Source organism: Nansenia antarctica (assembly GCF_963989245.1).
Source record: "Nansenia antarctica genome assembly, chromosome: 2".
In the NCBI taxonomy this organism is placed as follows: domain Eukaryota; kingdom Metazoa; phylum Chordata; class Actinopteri; order Argentiniformes; family Microstomatidae; genus Nansenia; species Nansenia antarctica.
In genome coordinates, this window is record NC_137675.1 from 55,912,098 (window position 1) to 55,940,084 (window position 27,987).

At 47.8% G+C, this 27,987-nt stretch overlaps 1 protein-coding gene across 1 annotated transcript; it reads right to left on the reverse strand.

Moving 5' to 3' along the window:
- Positions 1–21,242: 21,242 nt before the first annotated feature.
- On the reverse strand, positions 21,243–27,977 carry jmjd6 (jumonji domain containing 6, arginine demethylase and lysine hydroxylase). Its single transcript, XM_080524517.1, has 6 exons — positions 27,632–27,977; positions 26,077–26,465; positions 25,539–25,825; positions 24,234–24,369; positions 22,515–22,653; positions 21,243–21,411 (listed from the first exon to the last, which is right to left on the reverse strand). Exons 1-6 carry the CDS (start codon positions 27,758–27,760, stop codon positions 21,280–21,282), a joined length of 1,212 nt encoding a protein of 403 aa, XP_080380643.1. The 5' UTR covers positions 27,761–27,977; the 3' UTR covers positions 21,243–21,279.
- Positions 27,978–27,987: the final 10 nt, after the last annotated feature.

The window sequence follows — 27,987 nt, forward strand, 5'->3', positions numbered from 1 at the left end:
TAACAAGGCTAAAGAAAAACGACACACAAACCTACCCCACCCACTCACAACTTAGTGTGTTTTGCAATGGTCATCTTTTTTTTTTTTAAGACCAAGGGATTGTAATCTCTCTACTTTTGCACGTTTCCCAAAGATAATATTCTGTAATAGGCATGTTTTCATTTCGAAATCCCTTTGAGATTATATAATCCGGGGAATCAGATGTGAGAACCTCTGTTCTAGCCAAAGTCAAAACGCCATCAGTAAGCCAACACAGAAAGCAAGGAGCGGGGCATACAGGTTCATGTTAAGCAGGCACTTTTAAGATGTTTGGAGTATTGCAGCTTGCTATTCACAGGCAAAGGTGAGCAGTGGCCTTTAACGTCCGTATCAAAGAAAACAAAATAAAAGGAGAGAAAAAGACAAGAAGCAACATTAAATTTTCCGTATCAACAGCAAAGTCGGCAGACGATCAACAGAAGAGGACGATCTTCTTCTCTTCCAGGTTCCGCTTTCGACGAAACAAAACAGAAAGTAAAAGAAAAAGAAAAGCGTGGGTCGGGTCGCTCCTTTTCAGGATTACTCAGCTGCTCTGAGGAAAAAAAGACAACAACAACAAAAAAGAACATGGCATTTTAACAGTGCATGTCACACTCCTAGTTCATAAGTCACTGCTATTATTACAGGACACATCATTGACAAATTATGAGTAATTTATTATCAGTATTAGCTGATGTGAGCAGCTGTAGTATTATTGCCATTTGGCTGATATCAGAACCATTGACACCAATCAGTGTTTACAGGAATGTCAGACGAGAGAGAGAGAGAGAGAGAGAGAGAGAGAGAGAGAGAGAGAGAGAGAGAGAGAGAGAGAGAGAGAGAGAGAGAGAGCGAGAGAGAGAGAGAGAGAGAGAGAGAGAGAGAGAGAGAGAGAGAGAGAGAGAGAGAGAGAGAGAGAGAGAGAGAGAGAGAGAGAGAGAGAGAGAGAGAAAGCACTCACCATCATCTGTGTTGTTAGATGCCAGCATGCAGGGTTAGGTAAGCAGAGCCCGTCTAAAGTAGACGGTGTTGATCACAATTTGGCACAAAAATAAAAGACCCTGGGAAGCACACCACCACCATAGGACCCCTGCCCCTTCTCCCACCACCACCACCACCACCTCCACCACCACCACAGAGACCCATGCAGCTTCCCAGGAGGATAAGATGGCAGTGTGTGTGAGATGCCTGGCATAATGCAGGGGTTATGTCCTAATGACTGCTACACAACAGTGGCATTAAGTGATTCTCAAGGCTAACAAAGGTATTTGGACAGCTGAACCTCAGAGCAAATAAACATTAGTACAGCCAGAAGCATGTCCCTAGATGTAATAATGTTAGAATTGGAGTAAGGAGGTCAGACACACAGATTACAGACAGAGACACGGACACTGGTTGAACACAGGAAGTTTAGACTTAAGAAAGTGTTGACAAAGCTAATACACGTAATGGAATTCACTAAATAAAAGTTGTTGGAATATCAGGTTAATACTCTTAGGACCAGTTTCACAGACAAGGCTAATCCTAGCCTAAAAAGCATCTTCAATGGAGATTTTACATTGAAAGTAATTTAGTCCAGGACTAGGCGTAAGCCTTGTGAAACCAGCCCGTTGTTTAGTAAGTAGAGCTATAAATGGCTAGGTCAAGCTTTTGCTTTGCTGCCATCTAGTGGCTGTCACCTGACAGTGGTTCAGATATGTTACCAAGTCCAAAGGTCAGACATTATGTCTGATCTCTGACTTAAGTAACATGCAGGGAAGCAATCATGTCTAAACTGGTGCTAATCCTCGTTCTCAAGTCTCTTCACATTAAGAGAGAGCATTAGCTGTCATAGTGGCATTCAAAATGCATTCTTGACAAAAGAAAAACATTTGACTGCCACTGCAATAACATCCCAAATCACTACATCAATACAACCAGCAGGGGGCGCCATGGTACAGCAGCAGAGGTCTGACCGGGGCTCAGAAGACCTCTGCTAAAATTAACCTGTAAACATAGCCACTCCTTCTTAAGGTATAGCCAGATATAGAACTGTATGAGAGCTGCATGTCTGTCAGTCAGGGACATGGGATCTGCATGCAGGAAAAAGGAACAGGACTTTTTGTTCCAGCTCTGTTTACAAAGTGCTAAGCAGCAGCTGAAGAGCCATAGTTCTTACTTTGAAAGAACCAGAGCAGTGTACATGCCATAGACATGTGAGATTTATAAATATTTCCTTCAGGACACATTTTGAAGGCTATTTTCAGAGCACAGTCCTCTGTAAAGAACCTCTCTGGGCCTACAACATTGTAATTCATTCATGATAGCTTCTTCCATGTCCCCTATGAGTAAATGCAATTGCAGCTGTCGGTATAAGATTATTTCAGATTTGGCAGGTGGCTCCTAAAATCGGAGTAGCGGTGATGAAAGTCCCACCCAACTACTAAATGAGAAAATGCTTTAATGGCTGCCACGTTTGGTGTCACAGCAGTATCAGTGTGTGAGAAACTGATTCTCTCCAGTGTGAGGGTTACCGGTACTAGGTTAGGGTTACTAGGTCTCATTATGACCCTAACCATCCCATTCAAAATGGATTCCCTCTGGCACCTATATTATGAGATATAGAATGTTCCTTTGTGAATGATTCCTCACAGATATGCCTTTGTAGTGTCTATATGTCTCCCTCCCTCCCTCCTCAAGCACATATGACCCACATCGGCATCTTTGACATGATCTCAGGGCCTTTTGTGTGTAAGGGGCGGAGAGACAGAGACAGCGTATAGATGACCCTATGTGTTTGTTCAAAGTCTTAAGCTCCAGGATATGAGAGTGTATGAGTTTGCTCTGGTATGGATAAGGTGGGGGGGGGGGGGGGGGGCCTGCTGGGGTCTGCTAGGGATCTAACTGAAAGTATATAATGAAAGGAAAGAGCAGTGATAGTGTATGTATGTATGTATGTATGTATGTACGTGTGTGTGTGTGTGTGTGTGTGTGTGCGCCCCCTGGCCAGTGACAGACTATCATTGAAGCCATGTCACGTTTTAAACAAATAAACAACAAGGACTAATCTACTGGTGGGAAAGCACACTCCTGGTGATGTCATCGCCAAGTGAAGTGAAGCACTGTGAACCCCGTGAATGCTCGCACACAGCTCCTCATCAGAAGAGAAGCGTGTCGGTCATACAGCGTGTCCCAGCCAGGGTTGTGGGTTGAGGGGAGGGGGGAGGGGGGGTGGGGGGGTGAGGTGATGGGGTTGAGTTGTGGGGGAGTTTAGGTTAACTCATGAAAGTTGGGTGAGGGGGAGTTTTCGGAGAGTCTTTTTGGATATGTGGGAGAGGATAAGGGGGGGGGCTCTGAAGGGGGAGGGTGGAGGGGAGTTAAAGTGAAATTGTACCTTACCATATCCTCTCTAACACACACTGCTTGTCAACGTGGTTTATAGAGAGGTAAAATCGGGTGTGAGCTCTATCCTGAAAAGATAAAGGTGAAAGGTGAAAGCTATTATGTAACTGCACAGCACAGATCTCTGCAGAGCACCACATATCCTGGATACAAACAACTTACCACAGCTTTGCTCCGATACATTGGCAGTAACTCGGTTAAAACAAATCCGGTTCACATGCTTGAATATTTTCCTCTCCATAAAAAAAAAAAACGGTATAAGAGCAGTAAAAACATTGCAATTGGATGTATGAAAGCAAAGTTGGGGATAAAGTTGCGGTTGGATTTAATTGAGGCCTGGGGGGTTGGTGTGGAAGCACATGCTGTGCTCACTGCTCACTGCTCACTGTGTGGAAGCAGCAGTGAAAAAGCACAGGGAACGGGGGTACAGGGGTTTAAAGACATACGGTAGGGTTTGGTGGGGGCTGGTGTGCTATGGATTGTTTGCCCTTTCAGAATGTCATGTTTCCATCTGTGATAATTAAAAACACTGAGTCATAACCTGGGCTCCAAATAACATCGGAAGGAAACTCTGGTAAAGACAAAGAGAGAGAAAGGGCTGGTGGACTTGCATGCCTTTCCTCCCTCAACACTCCCCTCAGAACCATGGGAACATAACCGACACTGCCAAGCCTGGCAGATATTTTAAGAGGTTGATTGAATTCCCTGGTCACAGGCCTCCAATCACGAGCAGCATAAGACGTACACTCCCCTCGCTCACAAAGTGGTAAAAAAAAAAAAAAAAAAGTCTAACCAAAACGGTAACTACTGCCCCGAGTCCATACTGGCTTGCCTTGTAACATCCCCTAATCACAGCTCCATCCGCCTCCCGCGGACTCCTTCCTTCCTTCCTTCCTTCCTTCCCTCCCTCCCTCCGTCCCTCCGTCCGTCCATCCGTCTATCCGTCCCTTCCTCCCACCCACCCCCAGTAAACCCAGCAACCCTTGGGCCCCAGGCTTGTACTGTAGCTTCTCCAGCAGAGCACAGGAAAAAAAGATAGGAGTCATGTTGCCTTGTTACAAAACGCTGCCTGCTTCTGCAAGCTACCAGGTGTGGTTCAGGTGAAGAACATACTATACTAGTTAGTGTGTTCCAGATAGATAGATACTATACTAGATAGTATGGTCCAGCTAGATACTATACTAGATTGTATATGTATCTGGAACACACTATCTGGTATAGTATCTATCTGGAATATACTATCTCAAGAGTCTGGGTTACAGGTCGGGAATTACCATCGTAGACCCAGCTGGAAGGTCTGGAAACCCTCCCATTTGTCTTTCTTATCTAAAGGGGAGATGCTATCAGAGATCATGCCTAAATGCCAGGTAAACACACATGGACAAGACAAGGAAGGAGAGGGAGAGAGAGGGGGGGAGGGGGGGGTTGCTTTGATGTGCAGTTGGAGGAGAGGTTAGAGTCATGCAGTAAGGGGGGGGGGGGTCACACTCACCTCTGCTCCTCCTCCATCTCCTCCTTGGTCATCAGCTTCTCAAACTTGCTCCTCTTCTTGCCAGGGGTGAACTTTGGGGACAAGTCATCGTCCTCAGCCGCAGCCACGTCTGAGATAAGAGAAGGACCGTGGTTAAAACACACACACAGGCCTACCAGTGTCCTTCCAGCCAGTAACTGACCCTCCTTAGCCGAGCCACCAACCTGACCCTGTGCTAGTAGTATAAATCAAGTCATCCTGAGACAAGAAGGCTGATCTACTTCTATGTGTTGCCAGTGACACAGATTCATGGGGTGACATTACAGCCCTGTTATTGATGGAACCTGATCCTGGCTCCCCAGAGAGTCTTTCTCCAGAACTCTTTGTCGCCGTTCCAGAGGGGGGAACACTTCACTGATCCGTTACTGACAGCTGTCCAGAGGTGGCCAGTTTTACACGGATGCCTGGCTAGAGACGCTTGGAGAGGTCTCAGTCAGCAGTAAGGCGAGACACACGAGGCCCAATCCTTTTCAAACATTTATTTAGCACCGTGTGCGACATCAAAATACGACACCGAAAACAGCCGGACCTAAGTGATACGATCCAAACTAGTTTTGCGACATTACAGGTGAGTAGAATTACAATCCGTCATGAAACCTTCGGCTCTAAGGAAGCGTTTGACAAGTAGAACCATGTCATACCGTCGTCTTGAACGAGGACATTCCGTCTGGAAGATATTCGCTACTAATCCAGTTTATCCTAACACGAAACTGCCGAAAAGCCATTATCCGTGTCCTTCATTGAAACCAATTACCTGCTATAGTTAGCTGTTGTTGGTGTAAAAGGAGGAAACAGGAGGATACAGTTGGCCCATCTCAAAGGGCGAGCAGACAGGTCTATTTGTTTTTTCTTCCTAGAATCGAATGATCTCCCCTTGCACACCCGGTGACGTTTACCCGCCGGAGACAGCCCGTCTGCTATTCAGAGGATGTGCTGTCGTACAGGAGACAAAGACGGCTTCCAAATGAAACCCAATTAAGGTATGGGCTGATAGTGTAGAATGGCTGCAGGCATAAAGCTCATTTTGTTTCTGTGGCTCTGTAGTCTTGCGTTCAGTGTGTCGTATGGAAGGGAGGACCGACTCTGACTTGTCCCCCTGGGAACACTTAGTGTAAGCAGCCACAACGAGGGCCAGGGGCCTCGAGCTGGCTGAAAGGACCTGACTGAAAAGCAAAATGGTGGCTGGTTTTCAATAGACTCCAGTGTGAAAGGAGGGCAAAGCTTGACTGTATGTGGGTGTGGGTGTGTGTATGTGTATGTTGGCTAAGGCCCACATTACTATGTGAACACCATAGTATCAGAGTTTGAACAGGGATGTCATTGCTACAGAGTAATGAGGAAGTGCTGAGTAAACAGGTCTTGATGTGACTTTTAGATTTACTGTCTAGTCAACTAGGCTCTTTCAGCTTGTTATGGCTATATGACATAATATTATGGAAATCACAATCCAGAGATTGCACCTTTTGCAATGGAACTTCATCTGTAGTATCAACATGCTCCACCAGACAGCCACTGCTACAGAACAGTATCATCTCGCACCATCTGAACAGTTTCTTTCCCTCTGGGACTCACAAACAAGCCCCCTGCCTCTTACTGTCTCTGGGACTTCCACGCCACGCCCCCCCTCCCTCCCGCCACACACACACACACACACACACACACACACACACACACACAAACACTCACAACTGACAGTGTAATTTAGTTTTACATTACTCTAATTTACAGCCTACATAATTATTGTTCTATTGCCCTTCTTGCCATTGTCTTTTCAAACTATTTCCGCGTATATATTGTTGTTTTGCTTACATTAGTTTATGTTTATTGTTGTTTTCTACGCACCAACCTCCCCAAGTCAATTTCCTGTATGTGCAATAAACAAAATTCTGATTCTGAATCTGATGCCCAGGCAGGGACACACGTACCGTTGTGCTCTTCTACCACCTCTGGTGCGGGGGTGGGCTCAGGGGTGGGCTCCCTCTCTGGGACTGGCTCTGGGGCCTCCTCCACCACAGGGACTGGTTCTGGGGCAGACACCTCCTCGGGCTCCACGGATCCGGGGATTAGGTCGGGGACGGGCTCCTCAACGGGCTCGGGGACTGGCTCTGGTTCTGGTGTGGGTGCTCTCTCCACCACTGGTTCTGGTGTGGGTGCTCTCTCCACCACTGGTTCTGGTGTGGGTGCTCTCTCCACCACTGGTTCTGGCTCTGGCACCACCTCTGGTTCTGGTTCTGGTGCGGGTGCTGGTGCGGGTGCAGGTTCTGGCTCTACCACCGGTTCAGGCTCTGGTTCAGGGACATGCTGCAGAGACACAAGGTAAAGAAGGGGGTTACGTCTCATGATAGACGCTGTTCCATGTGTCATCCTACACAATAAAGCTTAATTCATAAGATAAATTAATTACCCCAGTTATACCCCCCAAACAACCAAACGACAGTTCTCCCTGGACTGGTTTAGTCCGGTTTTGTTTTCTAAATGTCATCAATGATCAGTTCATTGGCTGAATGTGGAGGTCAATACGGGATTGGCTTGTTTTCTTAAAATAGCAGTGCTGGATCTAAAAATACAGCAGCAAAATCTAGCAGCCTTTAAATAACCGATTAGGTCCTGTGGCTAGTGAATTGGTTAAACCCTCATTAGTTGAACCTATCCAAAATGGTAAAGACAGAAAAAATCTATCAAATTCTTCTTCTGGAACCATCGCTAAGACTTGTGGGACACGTCCAAAACTCAAACAGATCCAACTCAGAGGCCGTGCCTCTCACCTCAGGATTGCTAAAGCGCAGCTGTGAGACAACCACCTCGACAGAACACTGAGAACACAGGAACCGGTCTCTGTTTATACAGAGTTATTGAAATGTGCGTCGTCATCCAGGTATCTGATAAAACACCACTCATTTGCATGGATACGACTCTTCACAAGCTGATACCCGTAGAATGAGGCCGACAGTGTTTGCGTTTTTTGCCTCCGAGCGAACCTCTTCATCACCACAACTGCTGACTGGCCGGCAAACACACCCACACACACACACGCACACACACACACCCACACAGGCGTTCTCTCTTGACAGACTAACAGCATCTATGAGTGATCACTGTCACTTGCAGCTCCCTCTCCTTTGTTGTAGGGGCTGCATCCTCTCTGGTCCGCCGTCTGCCACTGACAGGCACAAATAAAGCCCCCCTTGAACCAGCATCCACCGCCCCTCCACCGCCCCGGAACATTCCCTGGCCCTGACAGTTCCGGAGATTCTGCTGCCCCACTTACGCAGGAACACACGCGTGCGCACACACATACACACACATACACACACATACACACACACACACACACACACACACACACACACACACACACACACACAGTTCTTCAGCCTCAGGGACGGGGCCTCAATGCGCAAACCTTCAGTCGCCCCACCTGCTCGTCTCCTCATGAATGTAGAATGTAGAAGCACCTGTTCCTGCCCTGGGAGAAGAAGTGCTGAGTGAGCAACACACTCACTCCAGCTCAGGCTCCGGTTTCTACAGCTACACATAAGGGACACGCGTACGCGTACGCGTGCACACACACACACACACACACACACACACACACACACACGCACGCACGCACGCACACAGGGGAGAGGCCACAGCGAGAGCCAAACAGGCCAGAGACCAGAGGCCACAGAGAGACAGACAGCGCTCAGGGCCTGACCCACTGCCAGAGGTTCCCCGTCCTCCCCGATCACAGCGACAGCGAGTCGGCAGAGGAGAAGCAAAGCCCTCGACACGGCGCTCACTCCTGTCAGGGCCTGTTGCTCCCGAGTCTAGTTTGAAAATTATTCATTAAAAGTCACAGAAGCCACTAGGAACAGAAGCTGAAGTAAGCTGACGAAACGTTTCATATTCAGTGTTGTTTTTCAAACACACGCAGAGGCACATTACACTCTCACCCTACCCAACCCTAATCCTACTGACACAGACGTTACAACTCTGGCCATTTTAGAGCATCTCCCGCCCAGCGACACAGGGTGGCACGCTAGCAGCAGAAGCGTTGCGTTCCAGCGGGCACAACAGTGTTAGCCATCCCTGCAGCCTGTGTCTGCTGGCCTAATCCTAGAATAGCCCCCCCCCCCTCCCTCCCTCACACCCAGCCACTGGAATGGCATCCATTTTACAGACCGACCGACCAACTGGCAGTCTCCCTTCTCCCCTGCTAATGAATTCCTCAGCTATTAAACACCGAAATACTCGCCTACACACTTGCCTGACTATCACACTTGAAATGTTCCAGGTTCAGCGTCTCATTACAACCCACTGGAGTTTTGTGAGATGAAGCTCTGCTTGCCTATTTACAGAGTACAAAGGGAAAACTCCCTTTAGACTATTATTGTACATCCCTCTCTCCTAATTTGGCCAAAGAACTTTCGCTCGTGAGTCAGTCATTCATCTGCTGAGCGTCGGTCGTCATCGCATCTCAATTCAATTCAGTACTTCATACTCAGAGTGGGTGGGGGGGGGAAGGGGGATGACTAGGCCAGCCGGACGACAAGCTCAAGCCAAGAGATTTAGAGTAGCATGTCGAGAGGATTCAGAGGCCTGCTGACAACCGTCTGTTGTCAATTAGCTCCTCCTCAGCTCCTACAGCCACGACGACCTCTGACCTTCCGCTGTATCCGCGACGTCCACTGACACGGCCTCCGCCGTTTTGGAATCGACAGGAGGAGCCGTGACCTCCTAGCAGAGGCAGGCTCAATGGAATACCTGACAAGCAACAACAGCAGCAGCAGCATTGGATTGTTTGGTCACGTAAGAGAGAGAGAGAAACAGAGGAGAATGACATCACTCATAGGGTATCTCTCTGCATGTGGAGGCTTGAGGTGGTGAACGGTTTGGCTGTCGACTACAACAATCAACACAACAGGACGGTGTTCGAAAAACGGCGTCGGGCCGATCCACCGCAGATCCTGTTTCAAAGAGGTGCTAGGGGGTAGGGCCCCGAGGGCACGCCATGTGAAAGCCAAGCTGCCCCCCAGTGGAGCTTATCGAGCTGCCAAGCCTTGAGTGGTGGGTGGAGGGGAGGGCAGGGGAGGGGAGGGGCTGAGGGTGGGTAGCGGAGAGGCAGCAGAATGGGAGCAGTGTGCATTCTTAATCCCAGTTGGGTTGCACACACGGGGTGAGAACTCACTTCGCTACCCGGCCCTGGCATTTCCAACTTGACTTCCGTCTTGTTTTTCCTTCACCTCCATCCACAGAGATGCCCACTGAGATGCCGCCCGCCCCCCCCCCCCCCCCCCCACCCTCATACCAGGTGGGTACCAGGCTGTTCGTCATAGGATCCCATGACAAAGACGTCTGAGGTTCAGGGGGGTCAAGGCATCTGTGGGGGTGGAATAGTCTCTGGTTGTCTCAACGACCTCCCCCCCCCACCCCCCTTGGCTCTGTGTCTCTACATACACACACAGACACACACAGACACATTGTTCCCTCAACTCTCTCTGCCTTACGGCTGAGACGACCGCTGACTGCTGAGCTCAGCCAGTGGTTATGAATGGGACCACGTCAGACCGCCACGGTGACGGTGATTGAGGATGATCCTGAACGGCGTTGTGAGGTCGCAGGGTGTCTCGGTGGCGCCAATTTGGATGCATGCAAAAAAGCACTGTGACTGACACACACATACGCACACACACTGACACAAACAACAAACACGGGTATACAGACAGACAGACAAACAACACACAATATCTCTCTATCACACACACACACACACACACACACCGACACAAACACACACGGGTATACAGACAGACACACACACACAAACAACACACAATATCTCTATCACACACACACACACACACACACAGGCTTTTGTGTCCTGGCGTCAATGGTCACAGTGTCCCGCTGGAATGAGATCCCACTCCATTGTGCCGTCGGTGACATCACCAGCGGAGACGGTGGGTGAGGTTTCTCTCCGACGTGTCATTGGCCCAGGCCTCGTACACCTCCTGGCTCAGACACAGCTCTCACTGCTGGCTCTCTTCAGCGCTCGGACGTATCTGCCCAGCGTTGAATTCGCTGGAGAACCGACTTAACAAATCATACATTTGTGTCGTTTTGTCTCCAACTATCGACTACTCCTTCTGTGTACAGTTAGCCAAGAGCATACAGGCCAGATAATGCCTGTGAAGTCAAGTGATGATGATATCATCATCATCCTCCTCATTATCATACTGGATACAGAGTGTATGACAGAGTTTAGGAGTTTAGTGTTTGGACAAGACCACAAAGCTCCACCCCCTGCCTTCCCCCCATACTGCACATACATACAGTACATACTGTACCAGAACTCTCGACAGCATGTGCCTTACAGCGGAGGCAGCACATATTCACTCTGCTTTTAAAGCACCGTACATACGTACATTCCAACAGAGCCTGGCCCAATAGGCTCACAAAGAGCTCCTGTTTGTCAGCCTTCACTGAGGGCTTGTATAACCTTTAAGAGCGGAAAAAAGGTTACTCCTGCATGTCCACCTCCCCCACCCTCTCTCTCTCTCTCTCTCTGTCTCTGGCACCGGGCAGCCCTCCTCCGTTCCTCGGCTCCTGACTCATACGGGTGTGCAGCGCAGACCCAACATGGTCCGAAAAACACCCAAAAAACAACAGGGTTTTTTTTTCGCCCGCAGCCCTGTGTGGTGAGTCATTCTGGGGAAGAGATGGAATCAGTGCCCAGCGGGCCGATGTGTGCCAATGGAAGTGCCAGTCTTTCCCTCACAGGCCAGTGCCTGTGTTGGCCGATGCCAGAGGGGGGAATTAGCTGTTGTGTTGTGATCGGAGGCGGCCATTGTTTTCTCATGAGGCTGAGTACCCTGGCTGGGTGTGATGTCCAGCCAAAAGCCGCAGGGCGCTCAGGGGGGAAAAGGGGGAGGGAGGGAGGGAGGGGATGGATGTGAGGGGGGCGCAAAGCGCCAGACTGTAGTTCCAGCCTGCGGAGGTAGGGAGGCAGGGAGACGGACGTAGGGAGGGAGGGAGGGAGGGAGGGTGGAATACCAAGAGAGGTAGGTCAGCAGAGAGCTTGACCAATCAAGTGTTAGAGCAGCAGCGCATCACAAGCGACTGTGAGGAGTCAGAGGAAAACATCGGGAGAGCAGAGAGCTGCGGAATGTCCCGGAGAGAACACTCCCTCCTCGTCATCTGTCCAGATCTGGGTGCCAACCCTAACCTCATGACCCCCTTAAGATAAACAAAACAACTCTGTTCAGTTCTCTACCACCCACATGGGGCAACAGTTTGGCCTGTGAGAGTATCATACAGTGAGCTCTATAGGCGAAGAATATGTAGTGTATACAGAAATACACTTTTTTTATCCTGACGGAAAACTACTTGGTACATGTACCTGATGGTACATGGTACTTCCCTCTCATGTTCCCTCTCAAAAAAATTAAAAGATACAGAATCTCTCTCTCTCTCCAGCTGTTCGGTGTGTATCTTTCCTCTGTCTCAAAGTGATCTGTGAGTACACATTCCCATATATGGCATGTCTCTCAACACAATGAAAAGACCCAAGAGGTAGGATTGGACAGCAGCTGGAGAAGACATGGGATCAGTGCTGGGGTTGGATCAGGATCAGCGTGCTCTATTGAGGTCACACATTTTCACGGTATAACTCCAAGGATCTATGAAACCAAACGTTAACACATTCTTTCGACATTTTGCATAAATTCAACATTTAGGTCGTTCCACACACGGACCGTGGAAGATGAGTCTTTGGAGGCCCGCGATCACTAGAGAGACAAGCCAACGCCTCCACGGCCACACAATGGTCCAAGCCTGAGGCAGAGAAAGCTATCTCATCTCTTTCTGACTGAAGAAAGAGAGAGGGTAGGCGGTAGGAGTGCTGGAGGCTATGGAACATGTAATCAGAGAGGAGTGTTCCCACAAACATGCCAAGCACACATGTCCAAAGGTCGAGGAGCCGGATCAGGCTCTCCGTGGGAGAGGGGTAGCTTTACCCAGTCACGTGAGGCACAGCTAAAATTATTTTACGACAATAAATCAATCAATTTTTGGCGTTCAGTCACATAGCTCCTTCTGTCTTCGCTACAGAGAGGGCAAGGGCAACCCCCTGCACCACTCACCTAACCCCCCCCACCACCCCTCCACCCCAGGATTCTCACTAGCTAGAAACCTTAAGATGAGTTCAGCTCTGGCCACAGAGACAGAGGACAGACTTTGATCTGCCTAAGCCCTGCTACTACCGAGGGTTAATAAACGATGGCTCTGACTGGTCAGTGAGCACATGCGTCTGGGCACATATGTGTTTCCGTGCGCGTGTGCACTGCCGAGTTGCCTCCACAACTGCTACGTCTTCAGTTATGGGTTACAGCAGGGCCCCCACACCCACCCCTTTTTCAGATTATGAGGATTCATCATTATTGTGGTCCATTGACAGTCATAGAGACCGACAATAGGGCATTGTTAGAACAGTTTGCAGTCCGTGATGCACAAGCTTCTCCCTTCTGGCTTGTTCCCCTCACTCTTAATCGTTAGGTCATGGAACACAGGAGGGGGGGAAAAAGCACCGCGAGTGAGTGTGAAACAACGTTACGTAAGCCTCTAATGGAGAAGATATGGGATAGGCTTTTGATGGAAGTGCTACTATTGACGTTTCGGCAGTGGCCGGTCAGTTTGCAGACAGCTTTTAAGACAGAGCTGGGTTCAGGAAAGTGGAAGGAAAACAAACATTTCGGAGCACCTACTCTCTGCAGTCTTCTCTCTAAAAGCTCATAAAGCCCAAGATAAAGGAACAGAATGTGAGAAAGGAGGAGGGGGTGGCTATGGACGTGACACGGGGCATGCTCCAGCTGCTAAGCACACACAGACACACAGGCGAGACATGAGGAGACTGGGGGAATGAAGGAGAGAAAGAGAGGGGAAGGGAGAGGAGGGGAGGGGGAGAGAGAGAGGGTTGGGGTAACAGGCTAACAGGGAACACTTTCTGCAATGCAAGCAACAGCGCTGGAAGAAGCCCCAAACTCCATAGCTCCCAGAGGGTGGCCCCGCTGCACACAAGCTGATTAATTCTGATGAATTTTAGAGCTCAAACTTTTGTACCTTTTGCAAACAAGTCACACTCCAGTGAAAAACACAAGGCACACAACGGTGCTATGGACTATGTGCAAGTACTGGGTGCAAGGCCCAGCGTGTAGTCATCTACATCACAATGGTCAAGTAGGCCACAGATATGAACCATTCCTCCAGCCTAGTGACAAAACTTCAAGCAGAGGTTATTTCTGTCATTAAGATAAGACGTGGGTTCTCTAAAACGACACGAGGCGCTAGTTTCTCGCCGCGTACGGACGGGGGATGACGGTGAAATGACGTAAAGACAGATCCCGACGGTGTGTGGTGTGGTGTGGTTTCTTTATCGCCAGAGAGGCAGTGATACGCGGTGCGATGGCATTCTTCATCCCACAGTGCGTTGACTGTCCATTGCACTTCCCCAGGCGCCCCCCCCCCACCCCCCGGGGGGGTCTGCAGACCAACGTGGCTGGGCCTCATCCAGCAGGCAGCAGAGGGATGTTACCACGTCTCCCATGACATAGGAGGGTCGGCGGGACAACAGAGACTCTGTTTCAGCAGGGTTTGGAGTAGGGGGCGGGGGGGTGGGGGAGAAGCAGCTATAAAAGTGCACTTTTACGCCAGAACAACGTAGAGCTCCGCAGGGGGCTAATGTCCACAGACCTATACCTCAACTTGGCATGGCGCCATGGACATCGTGTGTGTGTCTAACAAAGTGGGTTATGGAGAAAGCCTTTAAGTAGGCGCTATACAGGCCGGAAAAAGGCCTTCTCATACTGTGTTACGTAATGTATAGGGGACGGGGTGGGCGTGACTACACGTTTGGGTTTCGACTGCAGGCCGGTGACTCTGGTCATGGAAAAGATTAACGTTAGTGGAGGTACGTATCTGGGGAGCCTGGTTTGCACATGTTGGGCTGAGATCCAACGACTGTGTAAACACATGGGTCTCTCTTGGTTGGAAAAAACTGTGAAAATAGCTCTAGCATTACAACATGACCATCATCATCAACTTTCCTCTCACGACAAACTGCAGAAGCTGTCAACAACAGGAACCAGTTTCTATATAAACTCCACACGTTAAACAGAACTCTTCTGGCGCTCACATGGACTCCAGTACTCAAACATCACATGTGCTCGAGTGGAGTGTCACACCCACCTGCGCTCTGGCTAGCCCTCCCAGCTCTCTATGTGGCAACAGCAGGGGGCCAATTGGAGCTATGTCACACTGTACACATGTATAAATATAGTATATGCATGTTTAACACCAAATATAGAGGCTGTATCCATGTGAGGCTCTCATGTGACAGTAATGGTAGGCTTCTCAAGGGCTAATGTAGGCTTGTGGTTGAAAAAAGCAGTGAACTTTAGAGGGTAGATGAGGGGGTCAAAACACTGACTGACCTTTGCTTACTTAGGTACGTTCAGTTCTGCTTGGGTTGACGGGATAGAAGAGGAGTGCTGGTGCAGACAGTATAGTGTAACACTGATAAGTGGAGCCTATTGTGCAGATCAGAGAATTGACTCCATCATGCTTATGTAGCTATTAGACACAGGGACATTAAGCTGTATGATGTGGTAAGAATGACAAAACACAATGGCTGCTCAAAATCGATCTTACTGTTCTACTAAATCCACCTTGAAGTGTAGGGCTACTTGCCGTAGTAGCATTGCCATGTATATTCCAAATCATAAACGTCATACAAACTATTGCTGTGATTTGACGTGAAATAGCCTTTGGGGCCCAGGGACCATTGCATTGCCACTGCAAATTGCGTGCGTAAAGAGTGCGTAAAATTGGCAGACTTTCGCGCAAAATGTTGATGATCGAATACTGGATATGATGGTGATAGCCTACGCTATAAAATGTCTCTGCATGTGATAGGAATGATATAAATTACAATGAATAGAAACTGAATTGAGGGGCAGTGGCGCAGTATCTTTGGCTGGTCACTTTGTACAATACCTCCTTTAGTCAGTATATAAAGTTGTGGACTTCTGTCAACTGATCCCTCCATCTTTAAACCAATTCAGATTAGATAATGCTCTTTATTATTGAGAACAGTATACACAACAAATAAAATGTAGGCTACCAATGTGATCTATTTAGACGTGTCCTTTACAAACATGTGCCAATACGCCTATGCAAAGAGACTACCTAATAAAGCATACTGCATTATTTAACAATATTACCTGAACTTCTGGGATAATTTCGGCCTCTATAAGTGGGGTCTCTTCTACAACTCCAATCTCCTCAACTCCTGGGGCCACTGTAACGGGCTCCTCTTCTTTGGGAGCGGCGAGAACTTCTTCGGCTTTGACTTCAACTTCTTTGGGTGCTATTACCGGTGCTGGTGGTACCTCCACTTTGGGCTGGACTACTACTCCCAACGCTCTGGATGGAGGAATAACGTCTCCATAGCCTACTTGTTGTTTTTTCTTTGGTGCTACTGCCTCTTTTTGGCTGAAGAATTTAGATGCAAAAAAAACGGCAACAGCCGTAAAGAAGAGCGCAGGGATTAGAATAGCCGGGTCAAGATCCATTGTTGTTGCACTGTTATTCAATAGTTTTACTTAGGAAATGTTTGGTTTTGTGTATAGATAAGAATCTGTTTATGTGGGCATGTAAAAATGGTCCCTGTTGTCGTGGAGTGAGGGTGTTGATCAGAGCGTAGTCCCGCACGCACTGTGGAGCATCTCGTCCGCGCCCACTAAACCCAATCAGAGAAACCTGCAGCGCGTTTAAAGCACCACTCACGCTTCAAAAACGGAGCGTCATTTCCTAAAGACCTGCCCAGCGTGTGGAGTCCGTCCTTTTTAAAGAGCCATTTCCCTTGAAATGTATGCAATCAACATACAGGTGCTGGTCATATAATTAGAATATCATCAAAAAGTTGATTTATTTCAGTAATTCCATTCAAAAAGTGAAACTTGTATAATGTATACATTCATTCCACACAGACTGATATATTTCAAGTGTTTATTGCTTTTAATTTTGATGATTATTACTGACAACTAATGAAAACCCCAAATGTAGTATCTCAGAAAATTTGAATATTGTGAAAAGGTTCAATATTGAAGACCCCTGGTGCCACACTCTAATCAGCTAATTAACTAAAAACACCTGCAAACGCCTTTAAATGGTCCCTCAGTCCAGTTCTGTAGGCTACACAATCATGGGGAAGACTGCTGACCTGACAGTTGTCCAAAAGACGACCATTGACACCTTGCACAAGGAGGGCAAGACACAAAAGGTCATTGCTAAAGAGGCTGGCTGTTCACAGAGCTCTGTGTCCAAGCAAATTAATAGAGAGGCGAAGGGAAGGAAAAGATGTGGTAGAAAACAGTGTACAAGCAATAGGGATAACCTGTGAAACAAAGCCGATTCAAAAATGTGGGGGAGATTCACAAAGAGTGGACTGCAGCTGGAGTCAGTGCTTCAAGAACCACCACACACAGACGTATGCAAGACATGGGTTTCAGCTGTCGCATTCCTTGTGTCAAGCCACTCTTGAACAAGAGACAGCGTCAGAAGCGTCTCGCCTGGGCTAAAGACAAAAAGGACTGGACTGCTGCTGAGTGGTCCAAAGTTATGTTCTCTGATGAAAGTACATTTTGCATTTCCTTTGGAAATCAAGGTCCCAGAGTCTGGAGGAAGAGAGGAGAGGCACAGAATCCACGTTGCTTGAAATCCAGTGTAAAGTTTCCACCGTCAGTGATGGTTTGGAGTGCCATGTCATCTGCTGGTGTTGGTCCACTGTGTTTTCTGAGGTCCAGGGTCAACGCAGCCGTCTACCAGGAAGTTTTAGAGCACTTCATGCTTCCTGCTGCTGACCAACTTTATGGAGATGCAGATTTCATTTTCCAACAGGACTTGGCACCTGCACACAGTAACAAAGATACCAGTACCTGGTTTAAGGACCATGGTATCCCTGTTCTTAATTGGCCAGCAAACTCGCCTGACCTTAGCCGGGGTATTGTGAAGAGGAAGATGCGATGCGCCAGACCCAACAATGCAGAAGAGCTGAAGGCCACTATCAGAGCAACCTGGGCTCTCATAACACCTGAGCAGTGCCACAGATTGATGGACTCCATGCCACGCCGCATTGCTGCAGTAATTCAGGCATAAGGAGCCCCAACTAAGTATTGAGTGCTGTACATGCTTGTACTTTCCATGTTCATACTTTTCAGTTGGCCAACATTTTAAAAAAAACTTGTTTTGTATTGGTCTTAAGTAATATTCTAATTTTCTGAGATACTGAATTTGGGGTTTTCATTAGTTGTCAGTAATAATCATCAAAATTAAAAGCAATAAACACTTGAAATATATCAGTCTGTGTGGAATGAATGTATACATTATACAAGTTTCACTTTTTGAATGGAATTACTGAAATAAATCAACTTTTTGATGATATTCTAATTATATGACCAGCACCTAGTATGTGAAGTAGCCACTCTCATTATAATATCCGATTTCCAACACTCACTATTAAAGGAAGCTGTCACAGTGCCGTTCAAGGCTTTCCTAATATGAATCACATGGAGGTTAATATGGAAACTATAGAAGACGTTATTTCAATTAACCTAACCCGGATAAATAAACGTATAGACCTAAATAAATAAAAACACTAACACATTGGAAAAGTGTTCCAACAACTTTCAACAAGTTGAGATGAAAAGCAAGAAACACTTGAATGAAACCCCAACACATGTCAATACATAGAAAAGAATTTATTTGTTTCATCAACAATATTAATTAATTACTTTTGAACTTGTTAACGTCAAGGTATGTCTGGTTGCACATCTGAACGTTCTGAAGTGGCTTCCTCTCCTGATGTCTCCTTGGTCTGCACCGATCTGATAACGGTCCTGTCTTTTCAGGTGGCAGCAGCATGGAAGATCCTTATAGAGAGGGGAGGGGGCTGGGAGGAGGAGATGGAGGCCCATCACTGCTCTGTCAGATTAGTGCTGACGAAGGAAAGGAGAGGAGGCCGCTCCAGGGACACCCAGATGCGCGCGTGTAGGCTTCCTCGTTTTCACACCTTTAACCCTAGCGGATCGAAGGCACCGTGTGACCGACCCCGGGGCCCGTGGTGATAGTGCTAAATGCTTAAATACATGAGGTGAGCACGCAGAGAGATAAAACAGTGCAAACACCGAACACATCGTCGACCGCACGCCGACCAAAAAAGCAACCTCTCATCTGCAGCAGTGGCAGTCAACTCAAACGCCATCCTCTTAGGTCAATGACAGAATTAACTGGTGCTTATAGGCACTTTTTTTTTTGTCTACAGACAGGATGAAAACATACTGCACATAAACAGATACAGCAACTTTTCTCTTGAAAAGTACTTTTTCAATAATTTCAGATGATACGCCACCATTTTTAAAGCACAAGAACCAGCACTCACTTGACTCCATGTTTTGAAACACCACAGAACAAAGTTATACATGTGTTAAATCTGTATCATTCACATCATTAACGTGTAATTGGCTGAACAACAGTAATGTATAAGTTGCTTTAGTGTTAAATCACTGTAAAAGAAACAGACAATGCAGAAAAACAATTGAGTATAGACCACAGAATCTAGACGCCTGTGAAACAATTGTGTATGTGTGTGTTTGTACGATCTACTTAATGAATTTAATTTGTGTGACGTTAGACAAAGCCTCCTTACTTGTAGAGGAATATGCTGAAGCTGTGCAATTACTGTCTACACTTTCCCCTGTGCCAGCCCTCCTTTCCAAAATAACCACGGTAAGGAGAGCTCATGTGTGCTGCAGACCACACACACCCTTGGTGACATGCTAGTGGTAGTGCTCAGGCCATGCTGCCCCCTACTGTACAAGACGGAGAATAACAGGGATGGTAGTGGTGGTGGCTCCACAGAACACCTAGCTAGATGAGTTCTGAGAAAAATCTTTAACCGTTTAATTTTCATTTAAAAGTTATGACTAAAAATAGCAGCATTTGGCACATCGCATACAAGTATATCTAGGAATAACAATCTCCAATTGTTCGTATTGTCAATTTCACGAGTGCCCTGCCAGTGTGACAAACTGGAAAAGATAGTCCCAATAGTCCAATTGTGTTCAGGCCATATCGAAACGTCACGTTGTTGGTAATCTAGCATACACTTCTGGCACCTGAGAATACCTCATTCCTAAACAGACTCCGTCTGAGGGCGTATATAGGCCATTACTCCCCCAATGATCAAGCTACAGTATTGAGGGTCAAGTTGGACCCTTAGATCCCTATTTTATAGTCTCGCATTATGGCGTCTGATATAAATAGTTATGACGAGGGGGGGGGGGTTGCTGCTGTAGGTTGAATAAATCAAATCTTGCTCGCTAGTTTGGTAAATTATGTCTCCCAGCAGAGCATTCTGATGGTTTAATAAGGGGTTTTAACAACTGTAGATCTATATCTATTGACTTGTCCTTAATTGTAACTTTTAACAGTTTTAATGTTAGGTTCGTGGCCGATGTAGCCCAGAGGACGGAAGAAAACCTCAATAGAACGAATTAACCGACAAGAATAGAGTCAAACAATGTCAGTGGCTGTGTTGCAGACCTAAAGCCAACATCATTCCCCCTACCAAAACCTCTAATCCTGTCTTGCAGTGTTTGGTGAACATAACCCTCACACTATGCTTGAATGTTAGAAGACGGTCTACCCTCTGCATTTGATTTCCAACTCAACTTGGCATTCCATTTACTGTCAATTAAAGCCATCCTAAAACCCCACTCAGCCATCCATTCCAAATCATCACAAATCTCACTGCCGGTAGGAAAAGAGCGGCCTAAAACCGCACCGTTTCCCCAGCGACAGATCGTGGCGGCAGTGTAGGAGACGAGTCAATAGGAAACAAACCCCTCGCCCCCCACTCCCCCTCGAAAAATCAACAACAATCGTTCATCTCTCTCTCACTGTCACTTCAACCCCCCCTCCCCCCCTCACCAGCAACAGCCATACAGATAAGACGTCCATCAGAAGCGTAGCGGTGGCAGATCTGGCCTCGCCACGCCTCAGGGGGACGTCCACGTTATCACCGCCCTGTCTGGCTCTCTGTGGCAGCCCTCTTATCTCTCTGACACACAGCCAGACAGAGAGCCACCAGAGTCTACTTAAGGGACAGAAAAAAAAAAAAAAAAAAAAAAAAAAAAAGCTAATTAAAACAATCGTCGATCAGAGAGGGGGGCGTGGTGGGGGAGGCGTGGGGGAGGCATGGCGTCCCCCTGGGCGTGGCCTTCCTGGAGAGGAAGCGGGCGGAGTGCGGAACGTCACCGGGAGGAGCTACGCTCTTTGCTGACGCAGTCGTCCTTGGTGGTGGTGTCCCCGTTGGCCGTCATGCTGCAGGTCTTCCTCTTCTTCCGGCGGTGGGACATGGCGTCTCCCTCGGAGCCAGACTCCGCCTGGCGAGAGAGCAAGTAAGTAAGTAAGTAAAGCTTTATTTATATAGCGCCTTTCGTACATGAAATGCAACTCAAAGAGCACAGAGGAAGGAGAGGAGGTTAATGACGGAGGTTCATGTCTGGACTATCAATCAAGGATGGAGAGGCCGTCACGTACAGTGTGGACTACGTTAGGATTACGCAAGAGGGAGGGTTGCCGCTGCCTCTTGTACGTACACACACACAACGCTGCCAATTCAACATGCTATATACAGACATAGTGTCCTTGATGGCAGTGGTGTTGGGGGACTGCCACAGCACGCTTATCCTCCAGAAAATCCTATCCAGTTAAAGTTAAATTGGACACACACACACACACACACACACACACACACTACACACACTACACACACTACACACACACACATATCAGGTTGTAGCTAGTAAAAGTTTAGCGTGAGTGTGTGTGTAGTGTGTGTGTGTAACACACTACACACACACTCACGCTAAACTTTTACTAGCTACAACCTGATACCTGTAACTGGAGGGGCAGACTGACAGCCAGCAGGGTCCGATACTAAAATGCCAGCAGACTTAACAGCCCTCTGACCAGCCCCTCTGACCAGCCCCAGAAACCCAAGACAGAGACCTCTGCCTCGCTTCAGAGGCTCAGGGCGCCAAGCTAGAGGAAACACTACACTGGTACATTCTAAGAACCAACCTGGGACATACAGCACATGTGTGTGTGTGTGTGTGTGTGGACATCACCTAGAGACTTTGGTTACTTTTGTTGGATGTATGCATGTTTTGTGTGTGCTTGTACGTAGCAGGCGGAGGGGAGGGGGAGATAGAGAGAGAGAGAGAGAGAGAGAGAGAGAGAGATTACCCTTTACATAAGTGTATTTAAGTTTGAGGACATGTGACAGGGCCACACATGCACATATGTCTCCTACCCGTGACAGAGGGACAGGTGCCTGCTGCTCCCATCCATCTTACACTGACATCCTACACCCTTATGGTCCCTACAGTGGGCAGCTAGGATACAGGACACATGTCCGTGTGTGAATACTGCAGACTGTGTCTGTGTGTGTGTGTGTGTGTGTGTGTGTGTGGAGGGGACGTGCCTCTGAGTCAGAGTCGGAGGAGCTGGAGGAGGAGGAGGAAGAGGAGTCGCTGGAGCTGTCGGAGGCGATGCCAGTGGACTCCTGCAGGTCCACCTTGTCTGCCAGGGCAGCCAGGTCAGGCCTCTCCTGCTTCAGGATACTGAGACCAACACAGGAGAGAAAGGGGACAGTTACACAACACACACAACACACACACACACACACACAGGAGAAGGGAAGTGAATCAAGAACCGGTTTCAAATTCATCAGATTCATCAGAATCGTACGCCTCCAAGGTTATCGATTCCTTTTATCGATGCCATAATTTTTCACAATTGCACATTGCAAAAGCTCATGCGTCATGACACCAAACTCTGCGGAGTTGCATCTGAGTGTAAAGGTTTATTTAGACGCAACAACGACAGTATTCAAGCGCTCAGGCTATACCACTACGCCTGGCATCCGTTCGCAAACTTTGTTTGAGAAGGCTGATGCTGAAAAGCATGTTATTGTATGTTTTTGTATGTTCTTGTCTTTGTTGTTCTTGTCTACCAACGAGAACCACATTGGAAACCAGTGTTTCGGTACACTTTTGTGCTATCCTCTAGGATGTACTGTCTGTACATTTTTACCCAAATAAAAATCTAATCAATCAATGAATCAATCAGTGTTTCCTCTATATGCATTTATTCGTGGCGGGCCGCCACGAAAGAATTTCCTCCGCCACTAATTGATTCAGACAGTCCACTTTGATTCAGGCTGCGCAGAAAGGCAGCGAGTTATTATGACCGGAGAACAGAAAAAAAGCAGATTGAAGCTAGATTTAGGCCGCTTCCAGACCAACATTTCGTTACGATTTAGGGCGTAGTTATTTACAATATGTTACAATGTTGCAATTAACCTCGTCGTTTGTGTTCGCACTGCAATCGAGACTGAATCAGATAGCGAGGCGACGCGCTTTCAAAACAGTTTTGTGATTGGTCCGAATGTGTGTGTGTGTGTAATGCGCGTTCCGCATGTTCCGCTGCAGCTGTAGGATATATTGGTATTTGATCACCTTGTAGGAGTGACGGCAATAACAGGACGATGTAGTCGTTTTGCCGGTAGAAAAACAATCATGTGCGCTTTATTCTCACTCTCTGCATGCGTACTGACAACAACAACATTCATTCATCTCCGTCCCACTTATGTCACGTCATATCACCCGCTAAGCAGCATGGGCGATGTAGTAAACAAACATATAACAATGCTTTATACAAGGCAGGAACGCCGTGAATTATGAATACTTTGCTCGCTAACGAGCGGTCACTACAACCTTCTATATAAAATCACCTGCTCGGCTTTAATGACTTAACCGCTATTTAAGAAATTATAATTGTTGCCACCCTGTAGTTTTTGGTGGAACTTCGTCTTTGTTTTGCGACAGATAGCCGCTCCGCCACTAATGTGAAAAATCCTGGAGGAACAATCAACTGAAGTCAAAACTAAGTGAGTGGACGTTACAAACTACTTTGAGACCACTATAGGAAATGTCACTTTGTTGCGATTGCTTATGCATTGAGAAATCAATACACCCACCATAGAGGCACCTACAAGGGAAGACAAGTTTGGATTGGGACATTCAGTCCTCCCCTGCTTACTGTGTTTCAGAACGCCTATATACAGAGCCTGTCAACACCTCCTCCTCCTCCTGGGTCCCTACAGCTGCGGGGCGTTCCGTTGTGACCTGTGCCTACTTACCGATACCACTTCCTGGACAATTTGGGTCGTCCGCGCACGGTCTTGTGCCACACGATGGGGAAGTTGGTGGTGCTGGCAAAGTTCTGGGTGATGGCGATGGTGGTGTCCAGGTTGAGGACCACGTGCCACCAGCCACCTGGGGAGCAAACGGGTGTCCTTTAGTTACGGCCAAATCACAAGAGGACCAAAACACTGTATAACCATAACAGCACATTCAAAAACACAAATATCATCATTTGTTTAGAAACTATGGAATGGACAGTGAAGAATGAGGTGGCTCATGAGGAAGACATGACTAGTACAGTACAATAGATAACGTATGATAGATAGTAGAATAGATAATGTCTCTACCGGAGAGAGAGAGCTTGACCAAGAGTACTGAGGTATTTTTCTAAAGGCAAACTCCCAACGAAATGGATTGGAGACCTTGTTGTCGTGGTGATGATCGGCTTGCGGAGTAAACCGGAAAAGTCCGACCTCTTTACCCAGCGGAGCTGAGAGGTTAATCCAATCTCGTACACTCATTCCACCCAGGGGAGATTTAAGACAAAGTAGGTCAGTGACCAGTGTTTTCAGGACACCAATTATCCCACCCTATGCGTTCAAGTGCATCACTGAGCCTATCTGGGCCATTATGGTTGTGGGCCAAGTCACTATGTTCGATATTCATAGAAACAGCCCTGCACGAACCAGAACAAACCGGCTTGGCCTCGGTGCTGTTTTTAATATAAAACACACCATGGGATGAGATGAGATGTGGTTGGGATCTACCACGTTCAGGCCAAGTAGTAACTCTACACTTTGCGAGCTGTGCTATTTTACGCTTGGCTGTGTTCGCCACACCCCTGTACTGTTTTATTGCCGGCGGTTCGACGAGGCTCTGCCTTTCTGCGTAACAGGACACCTGCTGTGACTGTGAAAGGGCTTTGAGTCAATACAGGACATGGCTATATCCACAGCCTGATGATATGGTAATAGGACTTGACTTGAACCACCAGGCACTTTCACACATTCGATGGGCCCGGTTTCACAGACAAGGCTTTCAAATCACACTTCCCATGTAAAATCTCCATTGAAGGTGCTTAAGTCTAGGAATTAGGCTTACGCCTTTGTCTGTGGTAACCGGTCCATAATCTTCTTTCTACTGGAAGAGACCTTTAGGCTCAGGTTGTAGCTGTGACCTACAATGGCTTCACTCCACTCTCTCTCTCTCTCTCTCTCTCTCAATAGACTTAGATGGTGACATATAAGGGCCAGATGGATTCGTCTGCACGGATGAAAAGGTCATCAATCGACCCAACTGACCAGGGACGAAGACGGTCTCCCCAGGCCCCTGCAGGATCTCCAGGGGTCTGAACTCTGCGGGCCAGGTGGCCTGCTGGGTGCGGGGGTACACCACGCTGAACCAGGTGATGGCCTCGTCCTGCTGGTTGCCCCCGTCGTCCCGGGTCACCTTGATGAGCTCGCGCGGCGTGTGGGTGGGGAACAGGCACCAGCGCTTGTGGCCCTGCACCAGGGCGTTCCAGGCGCTCGTGCCCAGCGGGTCGATGTGGATGCCCGTGCCGGAGCGGCCGGGGCCGAAGACGAACCATCTGGAACGGGAGAGAGGGGCGGGGTATTAGTCCCATTTTTCATACAACCGAGATTCAGTTCTGATGTACTCCTGTATGCAGGGATGCAAACTGGTGATGGCCCCAAAAAGGTGACAACATATTTGAAAATTGTTGACCTATTTTGAGGTAAAAACGGCTAAAACAAGTGACAAGTTTGCACCCCTGGTATGACTGGTCAAACTGTTGGGCCACCGTGAACAAGAGGTGAGCCTTTTCTTCCTTTTTTTTACCTGTAGGGAGGCCTGCGCTTCTCCCCGGCGAACTGGAAGAGGTCATCCCTGAAGTAGACCGGCACCTGGTAGTCCTCCAGAAGCTTCCGGCGCTTGGTGTGCTCCCCGTAGCTGCTGTCGAAGATGTAGAGCGGGCTGTCGTCCCGCGTGGCCTCCAGGTACTCCACGTAGTACTTCATCTTCATCTTCACCGAGTAGCCGTCGTTGTCCTCGCCGCACTTGAACTTCTGGTTGCGGTACTTGCGCTTGAGGCGCTCCAGGGTCCACTTCTCCCGGGCCCCCCAGGTGTCCTGGCAGTTGAGCAGCACCACGGGCTTGTAAGGCCTCTCGAAGCGCTGGATGAACTCCTCGGGGCTGAGCCGCAGGGCGTCCGCGCGCTCAACATTGTCCTGTGGACACAGACGACAGAGAAACAAGAGGTGAAGTCAAGTGGTGGAATGAGGAATGTGCATAAATAATACGGGTGAGTATGAGAGTGAAAGAGAAAGCTGCTTTAATGTGTGGTTTCAAAATCCTTCTTTCAAAGGACATCTTCTGAGCTTTATTTCGATACTATTAGAAACACCACGGTCAAAATGGTTCAAGCAAAGCTATGTATTTTAAATGAGGTAAAATACTATTTTGGAGAAGACCTAAACATGGCATCTTAAGTGTATTCTTAACCTCACAGAGAAGACCTAAGAGGCCTTCTTAAACACTAGAGACACCATCCTTAATTTCCCCTCTGGGATCAATAAAGTACCTATCGTTAATTTCCCTTCTGGGATCAATAAAGTACCCATCAAATCTCCTTCTGAATCACTTGGCAATGCCACAAGTGTCCCACGTGGAGCAAGCAAAATGTACTCTCTTATCAGGCCTAATTCAGGCCTACAGTTTACAATTAGGCTCAGTTCCAAGGTGAAGGCAATACGTGAGTTCCAGCTCTTGTGCTTGTATGAAGATAATATAGTATTCTACATGGAAGCACAGAGGAGAGAAGACTTGGGATCTCATGATCATGAGTTATTATTTATAAGATAGTGTGATGCCTCATTAGGCTACCTGTGAGAAACATCTTATTAGAGACTATTGTAAGCCTACTAGTTACTTGTATGTGAGAATCATCACTGCCCTTTCTGCACTGTGTGTATGCTCTTCATAACCCTCGATCCCATCATAAATATGCCTGGAGTCCAATTCAAAATGTAGGGAAGCTGAGTGAGGGTGACAAGAGGAGGGCAAAGATCTCAGAAATCACAGTCTTGATCAGGGGCTACCTGTTGGTGGTCATTAAATGGTGATCAGCTGGGAAAGCTTTTGTTCTCATTTCATACTACAGCTGCTAGCTTCAACTACATTGTGAGCGATCGAGTGGGTGACATTGATCACAGGTGTATTTCTGCCTACTTGTCCAGCTGACAGAGAGAGAGCTCAGCGCAGAAGGAAACCGCCTGTACACTCTTGGCTCCGACCGCAGCCTACGTGACCATCATCAGCCCTCCTGGTGTGAGATGCGAAACGTGTTGGGAGCTAACACACACGTTAGCTAGCATGCTAGCTGTCACCGTTTTACCTTCACTGTCCGGTGTGACACGTCGAACGTCTCGCAATAGCCATGTCTGGTCCAGTCTTGGGAGTCCTTGAGCTCGGGTCTGGCGTTGCGTTTCGCCTCTTTGATCCGCTTCTTACTCTTATGGTTCATTCCTCCGTCAGAGACACATTAGCTTAGCTTCCCTGTAGCGGAGCTGTGGAGTGGGGCAGCACGACTACAAGGGCTGTTCTCTCGAGTTAAACGGTTCACTTCAAGAATACCCCGTGGCGTTAGCACAACACACACTAATACGTCGGGTCTAATAGCGACTAGGAAGTTGTTCTAGTGCGCACACTTTTAATATTTGCTGAGCAATTTTTTTGTTTGCGATAACAATG

Bases quoted from the DNA above. Each gene is read 5' to 3' on its own strand.
- jmjd6 (XM_080524517.1), bottom strand. From the start codon at position 27,760: ATGAACCATAAGAGTAAGAAGCGGATCAAAGAGGCGAAACGCAACGCC. The intron at 25,826-26,076 runs GTAAAAAAAAGG...CTCCCGTTCCAG, and splicing joins AAGCGCAGGCCTCCCTACAG to ATGGTTCGTCTTCGGCCCCG. The intron at 24,370-25,538 runs GTCAGTTGGGTC...TTTGCTCCCCAG, and splicing joins GGAGACCGTCTTCGTCCCTG to GTGGCTGGTGGCACGTGGTC.